This window comes from Fukomys damarensis, unplaced genomic scaffold (assembly GCF_012274545.1).
Source record: "Fukomys damarensis isolate Sample0158 unplaced genomic scaffold, DMR_v1.0_HiC HiC_scaffold_38, whole genome shotgun sequence".
In the NCBI taxonomy this organism is placed as follows: domain Eukaryota; kingdom Metazoa; phylum Chordata; class Mammalia; order Rodentia; family Bathyergidae; genus Fukomys; species Fukomys damarensis.
The window spans coordinates 26,050,452-26,072,623 of NW_022900950.1; the positions used below are offsets into that span (position 1 = coordinate 26,050,452).

Below are 22,172 nucleotides of genomic sequence, written 5' to 3' on the forward strand. Positions count from 1 at the left end.
CAAAAAAAAAAAAAAAAAAAAAAAAAAAAAAAAAAAAAAAAAAAAAAACCCAAACTGAAATTATTTTGTGTATTTAAATTAATTTGAACTATTTTTAAAAGAGGTAACAAAACCCTGATTTGTTATGTAGCAATAGAGGATAGCATATGTAATTTCTGAAATCCCTTTTAGCGAGTGTTTTTTTTAATGCCATACTGGGGATCAAACCCAGGGCCTCATATATCAGGCAGGTGCTCTACCACTGAGCTACATTTCCAGTCCTAGCAGTCTGACTTTTTAACTTACCTAAATGTCTGATATTCAGGTTAGTACAGGGAGTATTTAGAGGAAAATAGTATTTGTAATTGCTTTAAAATCAGACTTTAGTGTAAGACTGGTAGCTTCTAACGTAAGTCATAACTCAGACATGTAATACCTCGTTTTTCAGTATTCTGGTTATGTCATTGCTGATTAATCATTTGTAATTATCTTTTTTTAAACACTCAGGATGGATGCAACCTTGAAAGAACTAACTAGTTTAGTGAAAGAAGTCTACCCAGAAGCTAGAAAGAAGGGTACACACTTCAATTTTGCAATTGTTTTTATGGATCTTAAAAGACCTGGCTATCGGTAGGTTATTCCTCTGTTGTAATTCTTATAATCTTTTTTGGGGTGTTTTAACTGATGTCCTTTCAGTCAGTCTCTTTAGTGGGGTGGATAGTCTGTGGATTTATATTATCTTCATATCTGGTTTAACTTAATATAGTCCTTAAGTTTTTGAACTGTTACAAGATAGAGCAAATCCAGTCCTGTTTACTTTGTAGTATGTCCATACTCAGTTCTTTTTGTGGGTTTATAGCTCATTAACAGCTGATTTCCTTTCCTGCAGAGTTAAGGAGATTGGCAGCACCATGTCTGGCAGAAAGGGGACGGATGATTCCATGACTCTGCAGTCACAGAAGTTCCAAATAGGTGATTACCTGGACATTGCCATTACCCCACCCAATCGGGCACCACCTCCTTCAGGGCGTATGAGACCGTATTAAATTTTTTTTGCTCGAATTTATTTTTCATCCAGATATGTAAAATAAATTTATGCTTTTTTCCTCCCCTGATTTTTGCCATTAAGCCTTTAAATTCTAAGCAAATTGTAATGCATCTATTTAGGAGTTAGATTTGGTGTGCCATGATATGAATAGTAGAAAGTCTGTGTTTAAGCTCTTCTGTAAAATATTAAGTGCTCTTAGCATTCCATGAAAAACTGTACTGTTAAATTATGTGTGCAATCAGCCTAAGTGTGAGAGTTCATGGAAGCACGGGAACAGAGTTTCAGCTCACTCTGGGGGTTTATACTAAGTAGAGGATATTTTAAGCCCCAGAAGGGCAGAACAAGAAAGCCACAGGACTATATGAAAATCGAGCACAAATTTAAGGTACAGAGTTAGAAAAAAAGACCTGTGAGAATGAGGCAGCAGAGGTTTTTTTGGTTTGTTTTTGTTTGTGCTTGTGATCAAACCCAGGGTTTCATGGCATTACTAGCAGTTGCTTCACCACTGAGCTATATATAGCCCCAGCAAAGGCTTTTTTGAAACAGTATGTGCCAAGGCAGGTTTGAGAAGCTGCTCAGTTGGAAGAGTGGTCTGCCTTGAGCAGGGTGCAGGGACACATGGTTAGAAAAAAGAACAGTACTTCAGTGAGGCCTCTGGCTTTTACAAATGATCAGGGGCCTTTTAAAGGCAGGAACCAATACAGAAGAAACAAGGGTTGGAGCTCAGGGTAAGGCTGGGAAGATTTACCTTTTAAGACCTGAAGATGGGGCCGGGTGTGGTGGCGCACGCCTTTAATCCCAGCACCCGAGGCTAAGGCAGGAGGATCTCTGTGAGTTCGAGACCAACCTGGGCTACATAGTGAGTTCCAGGTCAGTCTCAACCTCATAGTGAGACCCTGTCTCAAAAAACTTAATGGGAGGTGGGGTGAATGGAATCTCACATATTTTGTTATGTGGTTGGCACTGGTGTGTATCTGATCTGAGAGGAAGTATAGTATGGTGATTAAGACCAATGAGACAAAACATTTAAATGTTGACTGTTAGTCACTCTACCCTAGAACACATTGCTTCAATCAAGTTTTTTGTTGGTTTGTTTTTTTTAGAAGTAGAAATACTAACCTGTATAAAAGCTTATAGTGCCTGACAAAGAAATTAAAAGAAACCGCAACCTAGATCTAGTGGGTCTGTGATGCTGTAGCTTACCCCACACAACCTTCAGATTGTTTATTCAGACTAGGTAGACTTGGATTTTATATATAAAATTCTTGATTTTATTGGAGCATAGCAACGACTGCCTTCCCATTTGTGTGTGGGGGGGGTGCGATTTATTTGTACCTCTAGTGGGTAGGAACTAAGAGGCGGCCAGTTTTCATATGCTATAAACTTTTACAAAGGTTTCTGTACAGTCCCATGTAAAGTAGTTTGGTTGGTTTGCTGGATTTTTCCTTTACAGATAGATTTCAATTTCCCATTAAAAGTACAGTTAAAGAACAATAAGTGGTCACTACAACAGCATCTTCCTCAGTGCTTTCATATCTGCCCCGACTGCCTCACTTCAGGCATTGAAACTGAAGTACAGCATATGACCCTGCCTCTGTCTTCTGTTTTCCCCCAGCAAAACTGGGACTATTATGTATGCCCAAACTCTAATCACTGACTCGGGTAATGTTTCGTGTAGTGTATCAGTTGTATGTTGTGCACAAGTGCATGTTAGTGGGTTAGAAAGCTATTAAACTGTTAAGCCAGGTTTAAAATTTTCTAAGGTTCAAACTGTTATTCTTTAATAAAAAACTGAACTTGGCCTACCTCTTTGCATTCAAACAAACATATTCCAAACTTTTTTGTGAAATTGACAAAACAACACTTACTGGGCTCATGATGATTTAAATGATTAACTGCTAAATTTACCAGGCATCATCTTAGCCTTACAACTGAGATGCTGTAACTGGTTTCCATTCAGATCAGAGCCAAACTTTAACAGCTCAGAAATGAGACATATAAGCTGGGTGTATTCGTGGCACCCTTATCACCCCTGGCAAGCTGAGGCAGGAGGACTGCAAGTTTGAGGCTGGGCAACTTGGTGAGATCTTGGGTCCAAAAAAGGCGAGGGATGTAGCTCAGTGCAAAAGCCCTGGGTTTAATCCCCTACTGCCCCCTAAAATGGGCATATGGGCCTTTCATCTTCGATTCATTGCAGTCTGGCTTCCACCCACACTATGCTGTTAGTGAAGTTATGCCCTACAGCTAATAAATGTCTGCCAAGATAGTCATCTAGGGTAAGTGGACCTGCTGTACAAACTACAGACATCCATATATGGTCATGGTTTCCAGTTTGAGTGTGATAACAGCATTTGGTTGAGGGATTGGATTTGTCTTTTGCTTCAATACTGGTTGCTTTTGTCAGTAGCTATTACTTCCTGTGATTTGTAATAAAAGTTTGAAGGAAGCATGTTTATTCTGGTCGGACTTGTCATGAGTAGGCCTATACTATGAAGACAGTCATGGATACTTTCTTTACCAGTTAAAAATTCCAGAGGGCTAGGAATAGGCTAAAACCTAAAAGCAATTTTAATACTATATTATACAAAAGTAATTGAAGTCCTTGCCTAGGAACATTATACAGAATTTATTGCAAAACAGTGTTAGCAACATCCATGTAACTCGAAACTTAGGAAAAGTCAGTGAGATAGCCTGGTCGACAATGAGCAATATTAGTTCCTTTGAAGTGAAGGAGGAAGGCATTTCTCCTCTTCACAATTTCCAACTCTGCCTAGGCTAGCATGCCAGCCCAGTTACAACCAAGTTTGAAGAAAAATTCCTATAATTTAATAAAAGTAAAGCCATTTAGCCAGGTATGGCAGCACATACCAGTAATTCAATACTTGGGAAGTCTGAGTCAAGTCCTGCCTGAGCCAAGGTATTGAACCTTGTCTTAAAATTGGGCTGGGGTATAGCTCAGTGCAAACGCTCTGGATTCATTTCTCATTACCATCAAAAAAAGAAAGTGAACCTAACAAAGGGTTTTCAAAATCTAAATTCTAGAGCTAGTGGAAGCTGGCAGAAAATCTGCAGTACTCCCACACTCCTGATGAGCGTCCCTTAGCACTTTCAGTAGCCTGTCTTCTATATCAAGTACTGTAGGCCTACCAGTACAAATATGCTTAGGTAAAAGGTGACCAGGACTATCACAAAGAAGAAAACCGGCTACTAAAGGCAGTGTTGTGTAGTAATATGAGTTTTCTGGAGATGGTAAAAGAGTGTTCTTAAGTCCTAAAGAAATGGGATTTATCAAGGAAACAGGATGAACAGAAGAAATGACAACTCACGCTCCCCCCCAGGAAAAGTCAGTAATCAGTAATATTCCTCATATGAAAAGACAGGTGCCTACCTCAAATCCAGGAATTAACTAAATTACATTTAGAACCATTCCTGGCAGAGTAAAATCTTAGTAACTGATTTTCTCACTAATTCATTAAATATGCTAGATAACAGAGTAAGGAGCAAAGCAAGCAAGCCTTTGCCCTCAGTGAGCATGTAATCTGGAGGGGGAAGGAGAACGTAAAAATGCACCCCAGCAAAAATCTTACTATTGGTGGTGCCAAGTATTATGAGGGATGAAAATGCTGAGAACTTAAAAGAGGGAAGACCTTTGTTACACTGGTAAAGTCTGTCCTAAAATGATATTTAACCAGGACCCTGAAGCATCAAACTTAAAAGTCTGAAATAACAAGAGAACTCCAGCTGGATAACTGCAAGTTAATGGGCCATTCACCTGAGATGTCCAGGAAGTAGAGCTGGCTGATGCCAACCTACCTCAAGGAAGTTTGGGTGCCTGTGTGTGGGCTCTCTGTGCACCCCCAGACAGGTAGCACACTGTTCTTTTCAAGACTTCTCTGAAGCTCCAGCATTTGCTCATACCTGCTTGCTTGGAGCATAGTCAGTTTCTGGCAGAGAGCAGCCAGTATGTGCAGGGCCCTGAGGCAGGAAGAATGGGTGAAACAGAACGGTGGTGCTGGGTGGAGGTGGGGTGGTAGTGTCAAATCTCCAGCCTTGAAGGATGATCTCAGTGTGAAGTTTGAGGAGCTGCAAGTATCAGTCATCTAAGCAACAAGCCAGAGGTGGGTGTAAGGGAAGGATATATTTTAGACAAACTAATTTTGAGGGGCCAAGGCTATCAGGAAAAAACTGGAGAACCCTTTGCAGATAAGCCAATGCCTAAATCTTTATTGTCATCTACTGTAAACCTTTCTGATCCTTATCCTCCTATAGTGAGAAAGGACTATTAATAACAAATAAATCCAGCTCTGCTTCGTTCTTAACTCTGTTCAGTTTGTATAATGGATGGATCCACTAGAATTTCTGTAAATAGACAAAAATTAAAAATAACAAGTAAGTATAAAATCCAACAAAACATGACAACACAGATATATATTTTAAATTTACAAAATACAGTGGTACTCAGTTCATGAACTTAAATTTTTCTGTGATTTTGAAAAAGATGGCCACATTTATATTTGTCACCTCATGCAGAGTTCGCAAACAAAAACAGAATTTTGCTAAATGCTTCTGTTTGCAAACCAAATTGTTTGCCAACAAAAGTGTTAGTGAACCAAAGTACCACTGTAGTTGGGTATAGAGTCTCACTGAGATCACAAATGTGATAACTTGGGGATCTGAGATTCACAGGCCACAATTTCTGTATCAAAAGATAGAAGACAGTGTTTTGTTTTGTTTTTTGTACTGGGGATTGAACTCAGGACCTTGCACTTGCAAAGCAGGCAGCAGCACCACTGAGCTAAATCCCTGGTCCTACAAGAAAGGTTATTAATCTAAGGTGGCATTTATTAACTAAGAACTGTTTTTACTACTATTCTAATGTTTTTAAATGTCCTCACATAAAACATCCTTTAAATGGCAATGCACTCACTTTTGTCAGTTTTCTTTGTTGCCAACCTCTGGGATATTCCATCCTTCGGTTTTGAGGAGCCCTTTCCTGGGAGGCACTGCTTTCACTGCTACTGTAGTAGCTCGGTTTGAGTTGTATTTTGACAAAATCTAAAACAAAAAGTCCTTTTGATCAGGTTGTATGAATGACCTAAGTCTGAAAGGTATTATGAAACATTCAAGGACAACAATGGAAAATGTGAAGATAAAGAAAGGTTCCTTAAAATATTTAGAATATTTTTTAGCATACATTTAATAGCAATACAACATGGACATACTAGAAATTTAACTTGGATATGAGGGCTTGACCTCTAGAGCCTTCCAAAATGCACTCTACCTTAGGTTACTGGAAACAAGTAGGAATACACCCCAGTGCAAAGTAAGCCTTTACAAAGATTTTGGGGAAATACAAAGAGGAAAAATCTGAAATGAATCTTCACAAAAACCATCACTTACAATGAGTACAAAACAATCTAAAACATTTACGAATTCTTTTCAGGAGGTTTCCTTCCTTTCACAAAGAAATAAGAGAAGATAGCTGGGCGTGGTGGCACATACCTGTAATCCCAGCACTCGGGAGGCTGAGGCAGGAGGATCGCTGTGAGTTCGAGACCAGCCTGGGCTACAATAGTTCCAGGTCAGTCTCAACTACATAGTGACACCCTGTCTTAAAACCCACCCCCCCAAAAAAAAGAAGAATCAACTATGCAGATGTTCCTTCCTTACCTAGTTTATTATCTCTCAGGAAAGGGAAAAAAAAAAAGCAACCAAATCAAAACCAGACATGGTAACAGATATTTTGGTATCATAGGATGAGCCAGTTCTGATGGCATTTGTGTTTGCCCAAGTGATTTGTCCTTCTCATGATGCCTCGTAAGCCAAGACTTTCTAGAATAGTACTAAGAATTCCATGTGCCTAAGCAATAATTGCCAAATACTAACTTCTGTTAGGGAAGGAATGTCAAAAAAATCAGACTAGTATGACTGTCAGTGATAAATGTTACAATAAAGAATCAAATATTCTAATACATATAAATCAGTGCTTTTAAAACAAGTCCAAGAAGTCTCAAGCTTAAGTTGTTAGAGATATTTCACTCTGGAGAACTGTTGGATAAATTACATTTTTTACTTTGCCTGCAACACTTCCAATGAAACAGATGGTGACTACAGTTGAATATTTATTGGAAATAATATATTTCAGAAGATTAAGGTAAGGGTCAAGAGAAAATGACTCTTGGAAGATAATATCACTAAAAATGTGGCAAGTCATTAGTATGTACACAGCTCAGAAGTTGTTTAGCCAGGTGGTCTTTGAAGGGCCTATCAGCCTAGAATTTGTATTTTCTCAATACCAAACTAATACATGAGCCTAATGATAAAGATGATACTTTATATGCAATTTCAGGTCTTAATTTAAGTATCTAATTTGAAAACAGTGTCGGAAAAAATAATCCTGCCTGGAAATATTACCTGGAGAACATCTTCTGGAATAGCAGTTACCTCTGGAGGTGTGGGTGTTCTGAGCAGATTCTCATAAGATGAAATTGTAGGCGAAGAAGGGTCTGCAAAATTCTCCAAGCACTGGTCTGAATTTAAAACTAATGAAGTACAATCTTTAACTTCAAAATCATTTGATGAACTTTGTATTTCTGATAATGGATAGTTTGTGGATACCTACAGAATAAAAATAAATCATTAAATTATGATAGTAAAAGTGTTGGGAGTCTCTACATGCCCCAAAATGATTCCTTTTTTCTCTAACCAAGTTTTACACAAAATCTACAAATATAAAGAAATGGCATGGACAAAATACCATCTTCATTACTAATAAAGATGTGAGTACTATAAATGTTGTGTCAACCCCAAATTTAAACGGCCCCACCCACCCTGTCTGGGGCAACATTAACTGTGCCAAAGGAGAGTCCTAGCATACATGACCAAGTGTTTTCACAGGCCCTCAGCAGGCACACTGCTCTGAGGTAAGCTCCTCATACAATGTGTTCATGCTAGACTGACCACACAGGGAAGTCACTCGTCTCCCTAGGATCAGCGTTATTTACAGACAGGTACTGGGGAATATCTCATCAGTACAATACCTTCCACATGAATCAAAACATAAGTAAATTAACTGTAAAAACCAATTACCAACAGGCTTGATAACCTGATAATACAACTGATGGTGCAGCACTGCCCAATATATTACCCGCAAGCCATATGGGGCTATTTAAAGGTTTTAAGTGCAAAATTAAAAATTACTTAATCAGCTGCACTAGCTGCATTTTAGGTGCTCGATAACTAGCTATATATACTTACTGAACATATTGAACATGGCAGAGTATGAAACATTTTCAATCATTATCAATAATTCTACTGGATAACCTAATAGAGTATTGGTTGTCTATAGTATAGGTTGTTTTAAGTGTTACTACTGACTAAAGTCATAAGGTTTTGATTAATGTTAATTTGGGGGGGGGATACTGGGGATCAAATTTGGGACCTTGTGCTTGTGAGGCAGTCGGCAGAAAAACCGAGCTAAATCCCCAGCCCTGATTATTGTTAAATTTAATAGAAAAATTTAGAGGAAACAAAGCATTAAACCAGCCACACTTTGGTGTTTCTATTAATTAGAAATGTATATTTAAAATACATGTGTCTTGCCAGGCGTGTTGGCGCACACCTTTAATCCCAGCACTCAGGAGGATTGCTGTGAGTTCGAGACCAGCCTGGGCTACACAGTGAGTTCCAGGTCAGTCTCAACTACATAGTGAGACCCTGTCTCCAAAAAAACCCAAAATAAATAAATAAAATACATGTATCTGGAATCAGTATTTGGGTCATTAGAGTAAAGATTATCGTTTTCAATTTTATAGAAATTTACCAAAGCTGTGTTTTTCTTTGTAGAAGGAACTTTCAAACCAGGAGTGCAGAATGTAGGTGTCAAAGGGGAATCTGTGTAGTTGGATTCTGAAAGACAAAATAGGCATGAAAATAAAGATTTGAAAATAAAATTGAAATAAAAATTTCAAATTTTAAAGAGTTGTCAATAATCTGTGTACTTTATTATTAATAGCTTAAAAAACAGCCAGACATGGTAATACATGCCTGTAACCCCAGATGCTTCAAGGAAGGCAGCCTATGCAAGACCCTGTCTCAAAAAATAAAAGTGCTGGGATGTAGGTCAGTGCAAGGGTGCTGAGTTCAATCTTAGTTACACCAAACAAGCTTAAGAAATTTAATTACATTTTGTGTTTGACTGGAGAAGAAAAAAATTCATTCACAGATGTGTTTATCATTAGCTTTAAAAATTTGGTAAGATTACAACAAAAGTACTATATAATAACTGAATGGTTCTGTTTTAATATGTAATAAGATAAAAATAAGCAGCAAGCTCTTAAAAACAAGTATTTGAAAAAAAGGTTCACAATAGCAACAAAGCTATCTATAAATTATTGAAAATTTTGTAAAATCTTAACAGGAAAAAAAAAATCACTAAACTGTTGAAAAGGAAGAAAAGTGAAGAAAAGGAAGGAGAGATGGTTGCTTGCTCTCCAAGATAACATAACTTAGTCTAAAACTATAGTTTTAATTACTATAGAAGTATAACATGGATCAGCATGGATATATTATCTATTGCAATAAAAAAGACCCATGCAGAGACATGGCTTTCTAGAGTATTTTAAACCAATCTTCAACACATTTCTGCTGGCTTTAAGCTGGTACAAGTGGTAGTCATGCATGTACAACCAGTGGTTCAAGTGCCCAGCAGGGAGACACATATTACAGCTCCCTTGTGCACATGTTAAAAACAATCACCCAGTCACTGAGCTGCCACTGGGACTTGGCAGCCTCCTCTTTGGGCTCCATCACTTTCCAGGGCTCCATTCCTCCAATCTCCCCCTGCCATCTCATACAGCACTTCCACAGTAAGGCCGTTTCCACCAAGGATAAGGAATCTTATCATGTCTAGTATCTAGACCCTCCACTCTTTCAAGCTCTTGCTGCTGCATTAAGTCCTGCTGGCACTAACAATTCTATACATGTAACAATTCAACAGAGAAAAGCTGAAACACCCTACTCCTGTCAAAGGACCACTGATGATTATGACACACTGGTGAAGAAACTGGCCTGCGATGGTACTGTACTTGAGTATCCAGAACATGGAGAAGTAGTGCAGCAACAGAGTTGTTTTGGAGAGACTGGACTGGCTATGGATGATCAGCTAGAGGTTCGTGGGTTTTAAGTACTTGTGGCTCACTGTTAAGCTTAAGTGAGGATTTCCTTGCAATGAATAGAATTTCCCTTCTTCCCTTGTCAAAGTTTAAAATTTTACCACTTGTATAACTCCTTCATGCAATAAAATGAAAAGAGCCATGCTATCTAGTCTTGAAGTCCCTCATTTAAACAGAAATCAAGCAGTAGGCACCTGCTGGTATCCAACCCAAAGCAAACAATACGTGATGTTTCAGCCAAACCCAGAGTCCCAAAGCCAGACAGCTATGTCTCATTAAAAGCTCCTGGGCTCTTCCTCTGTACAGACCCCTCCCCTAAGAGAATGGCACCACTTGAACAATGCCCATGAATTCAGAAAGGATTGGGTAAGGCAACAACAGCTATACACCACCAGAGGGAGCCTTAGGTAGTAATAGCAGCCCTTAAGAGTCTAACATGATTGTCTCTCTTCCCTCCAGTGATGTGACAAGGCATCGGGATTGCTACAGGTCTTTGACCTAACATCCTACCTGAGGGTTGTGTAAACAACAGAATGGGAGCCAGCTTAATACCAGTTAAACTTCTGACAAGGGAACAAATACTCAGCTGATGTTATCAATCATGAAGCCAGATACAGAGTACACAAAGTTAAACCTGAATACTGAGGTTTTGTTTAAGAAAAAACAACTCCTACATTAACATCTTTTGTCTTAAAAGAAAAACAACATGCATGCCATAGATTTGCCACCACTGACCTAGGGATTCTATTTCTAGATATAAGAAAATAAAGGAATTTCATTAAAGCACCAACTATAATAATAAAAATGGCTAGGGATGTAGCGGTGCTGCACCTGCCTTGCAAGTTCTAGGTCCTAAGATTGATCCCTGGTACTGGAAAAAAAGACTATAATAATCATAAAAACTCTCTCTTAGTGACCTAGAATAGCAAAAGCCATCTAGGCAAAAGACGCATGGCAGCGGGTATAACAATTTCCAATTTGAAACTATACTACAAAGCCACTGTGATTAAAAACAGCATGGTACTGGCAAAGAAGCAGACCTGAGGATCAGTGGAACAGACTGGAAGACACAAAAACAACTCCAGATGCACTCAGCTACCTCGTCTTTGACAAAGGAGCTGACAGTCCCCACTGGAGGAAAGAGAGCCTCTTTAATAAATGGTGTTGGAAAAACTGGATCTCAACCTGCAAAAGATTAAAACTAGACCTTTATCTGTCACCATGCACTAAATTAAAATCCAAGTGGATTAAAGATCTAAATATAAAAACAAAAACACTAAACTTGCTGGAAGATAAGTTAGGCAGAACTCTGGAAGACACTGGCATACGAAAAGACTTTATGAACAAATTTTCAGTAGCATGGGAACTAGCAGAAAGAATCAACAACTGGGATCTCATCTTATTAAAAAGCATCTGTACTGCAAAAGAAACCAACAGAACTAAGACAACCTACAATGTAGGAAAAAATGTTTACCAGCTGTTCCTCAGACAAAGGACTATTATCTAAAATATATAAAGAATTCAAAACAACCAGCCCCCCCAAATATAAAGACCCAATTAAAAAATGGGCATCTGAAATGAACAGACATTTCTCAGACAAAGAAATAAAAATAGCAAGTAAATATATGAAAAAATGTTCCACATCACTGGTCACTCGAGAGATGCAGATGAAAACAACACAGATTTCACCTCACCCCACAAAGAATGGCTGCTATCAAGAAATCACACAATAACAAATGTTGGCTTGGTTGTGGGGAGAAAGGAACCCTTCTCCATTGTTGGTGGGAGTGCAGACTGGTGCAACCACTGTGGAAATCAATATGGAGATACCTCAAAGAGCTGGGAGTAGAGGTTCCATTTGACCCAGCCATCCCTCTGTTGGGTATCTTTCCAAAAGAATTAAAAGAATCATACCACAGTGATATATGTACACCCATGTTTATAGCAGCACAGTTTGTAATAGCTAAAACTTGGAAACAGCCCATTTGCCCATCATTTGGAAACTGGATAAAGAAGATGTGCTTTTTCTATAAAATGGAATACTACTCAGCCATAAAGAATGAGAAAGTAGATTCATTCATAGGTAAATGGGTACATTTTGAGGATATACTTTTAAGTGAAATAAATAAGTCAAACAATACAAATACTGAATAGTTTCTCTAGTGTTAAAAACTAAAATAGTATTCAAGATCCTAACGGGACAATTAGCAAATAGGAAGAAAAGAACAAAAGGTGTAGGGACAGTGAGAAGGATAGGGAAGGGGGGATAAGGGAAAAGGAAAAAAATATGAGAAAATGCAAAAATGGAATTAGACTGTTTGAAGGTGGGGAGGGGAGGAGGGGGTGAAGGGAGGGTGGGGACAAGGGGAAAAAATGAGAACCAAGACCTGTAATGTAAAGGTACAAGATCCCAGTAATGAATAGAACTGCACTGTCTACCTAGAATGTACCAATAAATTAAATTAAAACAAACAAACAAAAAAACCTATCTCTTAGTAAGCAAACTAATGTAAATGGTTCCAGGTGATGAGATCACTGCACAAGTCCAGTACAGTTCTTCTGAGCTAAGCAGTTGCCAACAGTTTGCCTACTCGTCCCATGGAGAGCGGAACGGGGACTACTTCATGGTCCACAGGGTACAGAACTCTAGTGGAAACAACTTATGAAGGCACAGAAATCAGAACACAAGAGATATCATGGAAAGGAAAGAGAGTGCACAGACCTGCCAGCTTGTCAAGCTCTGAGCTTTATGGATCAGCTCTATCTCATCTCTACGAATTTGAAAGAAAAAGATTACAAAACATGTATCTAGAGTAAATAAATGAATTAAAATAATATTCAAACAGTAAACTGGAAAATAAAGTACAAAGCATAGAGAAAGGGTTGGGAAGTTAAGCCAAGAGGAGAGAATACTAAATTCTAAAATATATCTTAAGCCAGGAATGGTGGCACAAGCCTATAATTCCAGCACTGAGGCTGAGGCAGGAGGATCACTGTTTGTTCAGGGATAGCCTAGACTACATAGTGAAACTGTCTCAAAAATCCAAAAACAAAATCCAACTGAAAAAAATGTGAAATACATTTTAAAGGAATTTGAGGAGAAAAATTGAGATACTAGAAGAAAGCTCTTATTAAAGAAATAATGTCAATATTTTCCAGAATTAATGACATGAATGTTTGATTTAAAAATTATACTAAATTCTAACATAAAACAAATATAAAAGTAGATAAATTAGAGAATATAAAAAACAGACAAAAATGTTACAGACTACCAGAAAGAAGACAGATTATCTACAAAGGAAAGCTAATTAGACCAAAAACACTGTGCCTATCAGCAGCAACAGATACTCAACACAATGGAATAATTTCTTTAAAATACTGAAGAATGAATCCCCAGAAAAATAAAATATAAATTAAGGAAGAAAACAATTCTCAATCCAGTGATCTCCATTCAGCTACATTACCATTCAAGAATGAGTGAAAAGGGATGGGGACACCGCTCTGTGGTAGAGCACAGGAGGCCCCAGCTTCAGTCCCCAGCACCACAAGTAAAAGAAAAACAAAAAGATGTCTTCAGACAAAACTGGAGATTATGCAGACTGGAAATAATTTCTTGGAAAAAAGCTACTAATGTATTTTATCAAGAGGAAAACAGCCTGAAGTAGTGAGTATGATAAAAGAAACAATGTGAACATGGAAAACGATGAACAAACTACCCAAGTTTAGTGAGGCTATGCTAATTCAATGGAATAATGTTACCTTGTGGGGAAAAATGGAATCCAAGCAAAATACACCAATCACCTTTAAACTTCTACCCAGATGAGCAATGGGTAACCCTAAGCTTTCCTTTCCCTCCATAAAATACACTGACTATAGTATACTGAGGGGTTTCAGGAGGTAATCTACTTTTGGTGGAGTTTTTTTGTTTTGTTTTGTTTTTTGGTACTGGGGATTGAACTCAGGACCTTGTGCTTGCAAGGCAGGCAGATCCCTGTCCCAAGAGATAAACTATTCTTGAAAAAGCCTATCACAGTTCAGAAGTTATATAAATATTCTCCTTTATCGTTTTTAAACATTTTATACTGCAGTGGGAATTGATTTGACCATGGTGTATAGTGACAGTCCCATTTAAAAAAAAAAAAAAATCAGCATTTCTTTAGTGTATTCATGTTTTCTTTATATAATGGGCACCATAAGCTACTATGAATCAGTTATACTAGCTTATACTAGCAATACTTATCGATGACATAAGTTTATGTCAGTATAATTCGTACAAAAAGAAAAATTTTCTGAAAATATGTCTGAAACTTGGGGAAAGATCTGATAAAAAGTCATTCTTAAAAGATTTGCCAATAAATTTGGGATAGATCAAATAATTAATTATAAAAATTACTCAGAGACTAGGATTTTTTTAACTTTATATTTGCACAATAAAAGTCATTGCTGGGACAAATATGAAAATAATACACGAAAATTTTCCTAAAGTATTCAACTAACTAAAAATAATCAAAATTTGAAATGGTAGCTGGTATATTCTAGATGTGGTTTATGTAAGAAAGACAATGTACAACTCTAATCAACAGGTACAGGCTAAACTAAAAGAAAAGTACTATATAGCTCTATACCAAAAGACTGGTGAACAGTTATGTTTTTCTTTGTTGAGGTGGGCTCTGGGTATTGAACCCTGAGCTTTCTCACTGGACTATATCCCCAATCTTTTTTACCTTTATTTTAAAACAGGATCTTAGTAAATTTCTTGAGCTGGGCTCCAATTTGTAATCCTCCTGACTCCGCCTCCTACAGTGCTGGGATTACAGGTGTGCACACCACACCCAGGTCAAATATATATGTTTTAAATTAAAATGTTAGTAATAGCTAAAACTTGGAAATGGCCCATTTGCCCATCAGTTGGAAACTGGATAAAGAAGATGTGATTTGTCTACAAAATGGAATACTACTCAGCCATAAAGAATGAGAAGTTAGATTCATTCATAGGAAAATGGATACTTATTGAGGATATACTCCTAAGTGAAATAAATAAGTCACACATGTATAAATACCGAATAGTTCCTCTGGTGTGGAAAACTATAATAGTACATAAGATCCTAATGAGATAATGGACAGTGTGAAATAGGAAGAAAAGGGCTAAAGGTGTAGGGAAAGTGGGAAGGGTGGGGGAAAGGTGATAAGGGAAAAGAAAAAAATATGAGAAAATGAAAAAATGGAAATAAAGTGTTTGTAAATGGGGAGGGGAGGAGAGGGTGAAGCGAGGGCAGGGATAAGGGGAAAATAATGAGAACCAAGACCTGTCATGTAAAGGTACAAGATCCCAGTAATGAATGTAACTGTACTGTATACCTAAAATGTACCAATAAACTAAATAAAAAAATAAATTTAAATGTTAGTGACAAAAAAGCTTACAAATACTGAAAGTGAACAGAAAGAGTTTTAAAACTCACCTCCTTTTTCCAATTGCTGGATTATGGGGAGAGGAGTGGCAAAGCTATTATCATCGGTCATGAATTCTGTTTCTACAGCCATCTCACTGGTAACAATTCATAAGAAAAAATTATAAAGTTAAATAAATTAATATTAAACCTCTGAGGAAAAATTTAATCTCACTATGAATCATGAAGCCTGGACTAGTTCAGTTTTGTTTTGTTTTTTTTAATGGAATGGAAGTTCCACAGAACAAATCCTTTTAAAAATATACATATATAGCTGTGGTTCATAAGAGTTAATGAACCATTTTCTACTGACAGTTGTTGAAGTACAGTAGGAATCTATAACTTAAAGCAATTAAGCTCAACTCAGTTCAAACTGGGAATTTTGTAACTCACAGGTTCAAAATCACAAAGTAGAATTTTGTAACCTGTATAGAGAAATAGTACATAGAAATAGTTAAAAAGCCATCAGTGTATTACAGTAAAATGCCTGACCCTACCAACTTACTAAAGTTGTCCTAGCTAAGTACATAGCTGTCTGGAATAGTTATAAAGAGAAATAATATCCAACATCGTTGATGATGATCCAGTCAACTTCCATCTTAGAAGGGCCCAGTTTTGAATTGGAATAAAATGAACTATGCAGTTCTTAACATCCTGTATATACAACAGTATATGGATATACATATTTCTTTGTATATCTTTTTGGTGGTTAAGGAGCTTGAATCGAGGCCTCACAACCTGCTAGACAATCACTCTACTACTGAGCTAACATCCCCAGTAAATATAACTTTATACTATTTTAACAGCCAAAGTTTTTTTCCATATTTACAAAATCATTTCTACTTAACTCCTGGATGCAGTTTAGTCACCTCTTAGTTAGCTTTTTGTTACCACTTCTTATCAATATGTGTATAACAGCTGTGAAAGGGTATAGCACTGTGTCATATTTGTTGCAAGTATTTTGTAGGGTTTTTTTTTCCCATCCTTTACAAACTTCATGTTCTATTCTACATTCCTGAATGGAATATCTGAATATCATTCAGATATCTAAATGTGTCACATGAATTTAAAAGTCTCTCGCAATTACAAATAAATATACATGTACCCACACTTTAATGGGTAAATTAGCTATATTTGCTTCTTCCACTTTTTAAATGATTTTTGATCTATTTATAATTTAACATGAGGTAAAAATTACTTGATCTTTTTCCAAACAGTTAACCAGCTGTCCAACGAAACAAAAAATCTTGGCCTAAATATACAGCACAGAGACTTTTCATTTCTATTTTCTATCTCATTACAATGTCCAGGATCAAGAATGATGTTAATAATGGTGACAGTTTCACTATTATTAAGTATCCTACTTAGAGTTTGACCAAGCTTTTTTTTGTTTTTGTTTTTGATACAGGGTCTCACTATGTAGTTGAGAATGACCAGGAACTCACTATGTAGCCCAGGCTGGTCTTGAACTCAGAGCTATCCTCCTGCCTCAACCTCCTGAGTGCTGGAATTATAGGCGTGCGCCACCACGCCTGGCTTGACCAAGCATTTTAAATGACAACAGAACTGGGCATGGCGGCACTGGTCTGTAATCCCAGCCCTTGGGAGGCTGAGCAGAAGGATCACCAGAAGTTGAGGCCATATGGATTATGTACTAAGAACCTGTCTCAAAAAACAGAAAAAAACCAACTAACAAAAACAATGAAAAACAGATGTCAAATTTTATCAAACTCATCACTGACATTTACCAAAAGTATTCTACTTTTTCCCTATATAAAAATGTTTTGAGTTCCCAAATATTAGCTATCTTAGATAGTTTAGTTAGCTTAATATCTATCGCTCATTATGCTTTTAATATTTGAGTTCAATTTTGAATAGTTTAATTAGGATTTATATATTTGTATTCATGTATTAGATGGGGCTACAGTTTTCTTTTCTGGGTTTTGTCAGTGTATCAAGATTATATCAGCATCATTAATTAAATTCAGGTGTTTCTGTCATATTGTAGTTTTTGAAAAAGAACTTTTGAGGTTGTGTTCTAATTAAGCTTCAATGAAATCAGGATGGATTTGCCTTCTCACATAGTTTACAGGCCCCTGAGAATAACAGTTCTTTTTTTATGGCATTATTTTGATATCATTACATTATATTATTTTATTTTTCTAGCAGTTAATAATTTTAACCCACTGTCCTGTACTGGGTTTGTGTTATCAATAGGATGGGTAGAGTTATATCCATTTCACTAGTGAGGAAATAAACACATGGTGTTTCATGAGTTTGAAGGTCCCCGGATCAGATGGGTTCTCTGACGTTAGGAAAGGAGCCATCCAGAAAACCACTGTGCTCAAATACTTCTGGAGCTAGGTTTCTAGTAAATGTTTCTGTTTTCTTCTGATTATTGGTACGTCCAGGTTTTCTTCTTCAAGTTAATTTTGATCACTCTGTATGATTTCCAGAAACTGTCTGAAATTTTCAAATTTCCCAATACTACACCGTATGGTGAAAATAGTTTAAAGAATAAAACATGCGCCCTGGGCGTGGTAGTGCATGCCTGTAATCCCGGTACTCCGGAGGCTGAGGCGCGAGGATTGCTGAAAGTTCAAAGACAGCATGGGCTACACAGTGAGTTCAGGGCCAAGATGAACTATAAAGTGAGATCTTTCTCAAAAAAAAAATAAAACCAAGAAAAAAAAAAGCCTCCAAAACAACAAAAAAAATATGCATACCCATGTTTATAGAAATGAATTCACAATCTCTAAGCAGCTTTGGTGATAGCTCAGCTGTCCATCAACAGACAAATGGGGAAAGAAAATGTGGTCTATATAGAGTGGAATATTATTCAAGCATAAAGAATGAAATCATATCATTTGTAGGTCTTGAGATCATAATTGTAATGTTAAATAGGTAAAAGAAATTTAAATATCAAAGGGTTTCTTTTATATAAGAAAATAATATAAAAAATTTTTTGTTTTGGTATCAGGGACTGAACTCTGAACCTTGTACTTCTGAAGCAGGCAGCTGCACCACTGAGTTAAATCTCCGGCCCTAAAAATATAAATTTTTAAAAGCATAAAAAAATTCTCACATAGCTGAGTGTGTTGGTGCACACCTATAATCCCAGCATTCACAAGGTTGAGACAGGATAGTTGAGAGTTAAAGGCCAGCCTGAACTACATAGCGAGACCCTGTCTCCAAAAACAAAAACAACAACAACAACAACAAAAAGACCCTGGTTTTAGTTCCTAATTGTTTTGCTTGTATTTAAAGAACCAGTTCTTAAGATTTTTCAATTCTACTTTTCTAAAAATTTTCTATATTAACATTTTGTTTTATCTTTAGGGTTTCTTCTCTGGAATTATTTTTCTCCCTGACTCATTGAGATAAATGTTTATTTTCCTTTTTTAGTGATAATAGTTCTCAACGATATAGATTTATCTTTAAATACTGCTTGAGTACTTTCTCAAGTGATTCAATTACTGCTTTCACAGTAATCACACCCAGATGACTTCAGTCTAGCACTGAATTCACACTAAGCTTCAAACTCATACTAAAATACCTAAGTCTACTAGGCAGTAAGAATATCTTCAAGTACCTCAAAATCATGTACATTTTTCACCTCAAGCTGCAGGTATTCTTATGCCTTAGAATCATCCCAGATAACAAAAAAGAAATAGGTTTTTCCTAGATCCTTCTCTCTTCCCAAGTCTTCATACCAAAGCAACCACAAATAGTTAACAATTTTAGTTCTTTAATTTTCTCTTTTTAGTCTCTATAAATATTTTTTTCAGGCTTTAATCACACTCATCACCTGAGTAAATCAATAGCTCTCACTTCACTTTAATAACTGAATTAATGATTCACAGAAATTTAAAATACAATTTATCTGAAAACTTTTTTTTGTCACCGGGGATCAAACTCAGGTCCTTGTGCTTGAGAGGTAAGCACTAGAACCACTGAGCTAAATCCCTGGCCCCTATATGAAAATGTTTTAAAGAAAAAAATATTATCTGAAACATCAAATTTCTTCTAGAAAAAAACAAAAAAAAAAACAACAGGGGCCGGGGATTTGGTTGCCACCTGCCTCATAAGCGCAAGGGCCTGAGTTTGATGCCCTGCAACCCCCCCACAGAAAATCAATAAATGAAAAGATTTAGGAAAGTTGGGTAAAAATGTACCTTCTAGGAAAGTACTTACCTTTTGATAGTCTTCATATTTTTCAGTCCTATTGTGTAATCTTCATTTAGACACATAGTATATTCAGAGATACCAAAATGCTCTAATTTAGGAGTTATACACTCAAAATCATCCATCTTTAAAGCACATTTTGGAGTTTTTAGTATTTTAACTACTGACTGTCTGGTAGGTGGAGTTTCAATTATGGGGTCTTCCTTGTGGTTGCTTATGGCTTGTGGAGGGTTTGGTAGAACCTGAGGTATCATATACCGCTCCAGTCCAAAATCTGCAAGCTGTGGACTGCGCAGAGGCTCCTCAGAAACAGAACCACCTGGGGCAGATGGATCAGGCAGTTCGTCCTTCCCATGAGGCTTTTGTACATGGTCACAGCTGGCCATTTCTGGAGTAGAATCAGCAATTTCCTGTTCACAGACTAGGAGGAAAATGAAAGAGGTAGTATTTTGGTCAAACCTCAAAACAGTCTCATTTATTAAGATAAAATTGCTCCATCTGAAATTTCCCAATGGCAAAAATCCTGATTTTCTATAAAAATTTTATTTCAAGTGTGCTTCCAATATGTTTCTGACAATTTAGAGAAATTATCCCGGTTCACACACATTCTTACTGATTGGCCATTGTCTGAATCATGATTCTTTAACAGTAATGACAACTGAATTCTTTCTATTACACCATTTAGGCTTACACACACATCCTCAGTAAAGACTTGATGAATTTAGTTAATGTCTTCTTTACCTACAAGGGTCATTTTCACAATAAACATGAAGGCCCTGAAGTTAGTCAGAGGTATTACCGGGCTGAACAATAACAACAGTAGTTAATGTTGGGTAACCAACATGCTAGACACTGCTCTAAGCAAATTTTATCTCTTTTAGTCTTACACATCTTCATCTTACAAATGGGAAACTGTGGTACAAGGTTAAGTAACTTGCCAAAAATAATATAGCACATAGGAGCGAGGGATTTAGCTCAGTGGTTCTGCCGCTTGCTTGGCAAGGTGCAAGGTCCCGAGTTCAATCTCTGGTACCTAATAAATAAATAAATAAATAATTTGGGCTGGGGATTTAGCTCAGTGGTTCTGCTGCCTGCCTCGCAAGTGCAAGGACCCGAGTTCAATTGCTGGTACCAAAAAAAAAAAAAAAAAAAAACCCAAAAACCAAATATAGCACATAAACCACCCTTCAGTAAAATTTCAAAACTAAAAAGACTATCAACTTATATAGCCAGAATCTCTCATTGTTTAGAACAGGAAATGGAGAATAAGAAAAATAAAATAGTACACTTCAAGGTTTCTTAGTATTTATTGGTAAAGCTGAGAAGAAAGTGCCTATCATAAATCATGTGGATTTATTTTACTTCTTAATTTACAAAGCTCCAAGAACTCTTTCAACTAGCACTGCGTTAGTCCTCAGCTAGTACTGAGGAAAGGAGAGCAAGGGCTGTTTTTACACTGCATCACTGCCCAGCACACTGTGACTACTGAATAAATGTTTACCCTGGCAGGGCCAGAACGACACAGTACAGCCAAGCCCACAGGTGGCTGAGTCATGCTGCCTTCTTCAATACCAAATCAAATGCTATAAAACAAAAGACAAACCTGAATTTTCCTTGACACGTGGATTATATCCATACTTCTGGAAAAATTCTCTTATTTTTATGATATCCATTGAATTTTTTTTCATCAGTAGTTTTGTTGCCTTAATAAAATCAATGCTTTCTTGACTTTCTGATCTTGCTTTATCAAGAAGAACATTAACATCATCCTTTTATGAAGAAAGAAAATACATTATAATTTCTCTGATTTCTTTTCTTATGGTGCTAGATATCAAACTGATAGACTTTCACATGCAAGGCACATACTCTACACCTGCCCATAATTTCTCTAACTTCTGACTAAATTTACTTAGGTTAGAACAATTCTTGCAGAAAAATGATAAATTAATATCGTAGGATGGATAGATACCTTCAGAGTCCAGACTTCTGAATGAAGGTCATGTAAAATCCTCTTTGGATCATCTTCAAATTCTTCAATATGCATGTCGAAAGGAAAAAAAATCCAGTAAACATAAAAAAGGGAGAAAAGAAAATAGAAAACTTTAGTGTGGTTCCCTAAAATTCCAACAGCCTTGTAAACATATTTATAATTCAACTGTTCAATTACTAAAGAAAAGTTTAAGGCTATTGTTTAAATGTATATTGAGGCCAGATGTGGTGGCACATGCCTATAATCCCGGCACTTGGGAGGATTAGGCAGGAAGATTCCATGAATTCAAGGCCAGCCTCAACTGCGTAATGAGACCCTGTCTCAAAAAAAGGAAGGAAGGGGAAGGGAGG

At 36.9% G+C, this 22,172-nt stretch overlaps 2 protein-coding genes and 1 long non-coding RNA gene across 4 annotated transcripts in view; 2 read left to right on the top strand and 1 right to left on the bottom strand.

Annotated features, from left to right (window-relative positions):
- The window catches only part of Sap18 (Sin3A associated protein 18), a 5,829-nt gene extending 4,107 nt beyond the window's left edge, over positions 1-1,722 (top strand). Inside the window, exons 3-4 of the mRNA XM_010607495.3 lie at positions 487-609; positions 869-1,722. Of these exons, the coding sequence (XP_010605797.1) occupies positions 487-609; positions 869-1,025 (280 nt within the window). The 3' untranslated portion in view covers positions 1,026-1,722. The remainder of the gene's footprint in view (positions 1-486; positions 610-868) is intronic.
- Positions 1,723-3,662: 1,940 nt separating this feature from the next.
- Positions 3,663-22,172, bottom strand: part of Ska3 (spindle and kinetochore associated complex subunit 3) — a 35,043-nt gene continuing 16,533 nt past the window's right edge. For both annotated transcript variants that reach the window (XM_010607493.3, XM_033760065.1), the window contains 8 exons: positions 21,802-21,863; positions 21,436-21,601; positions 19,842-20,253; positions 15,660-15,745; positions 8,850-8,935; positions 7,442-7,645; positions 5,955-6,082; positions 3,663-5,386 (listed from right to left, as the gene is read on the bottom strand). In XM_010607493.3, coding sequence (XP_010605795.3) covers positions 5,960-6,082; positions 7,442-7,645; positions 8,850-8,935; positions 15,660-15,745; positions 19,842-20,253; positions 21,436-21,601; positions 21,802-21,863 — 1,139 coding nt within the window. In that variant the 3' untranslated portion in view covers positions 3,663-5,386; positions 5,955-5,959. The remainder of the gene's footprint in view (positions 5,387-5,954; positions 6,083-7,441; positions 7,646-8,849; positions 8,936-15,659; positions 15,746-19,841; positions 20,254-21,435; positions 21,602-21,801; positions 21,864-22,172) is intronic.
- On the top strand, positions 6,570-10,881 carry LOC104850506. Its single transcript, XR_776984.2, has 3 exons — positions 6,570-6,608; positions 10,026-10,196; positions 10,660-10,881. It is a non-coding gene; the product is annotated as an uncharacterized LOC104850506 (long non-coding RNA).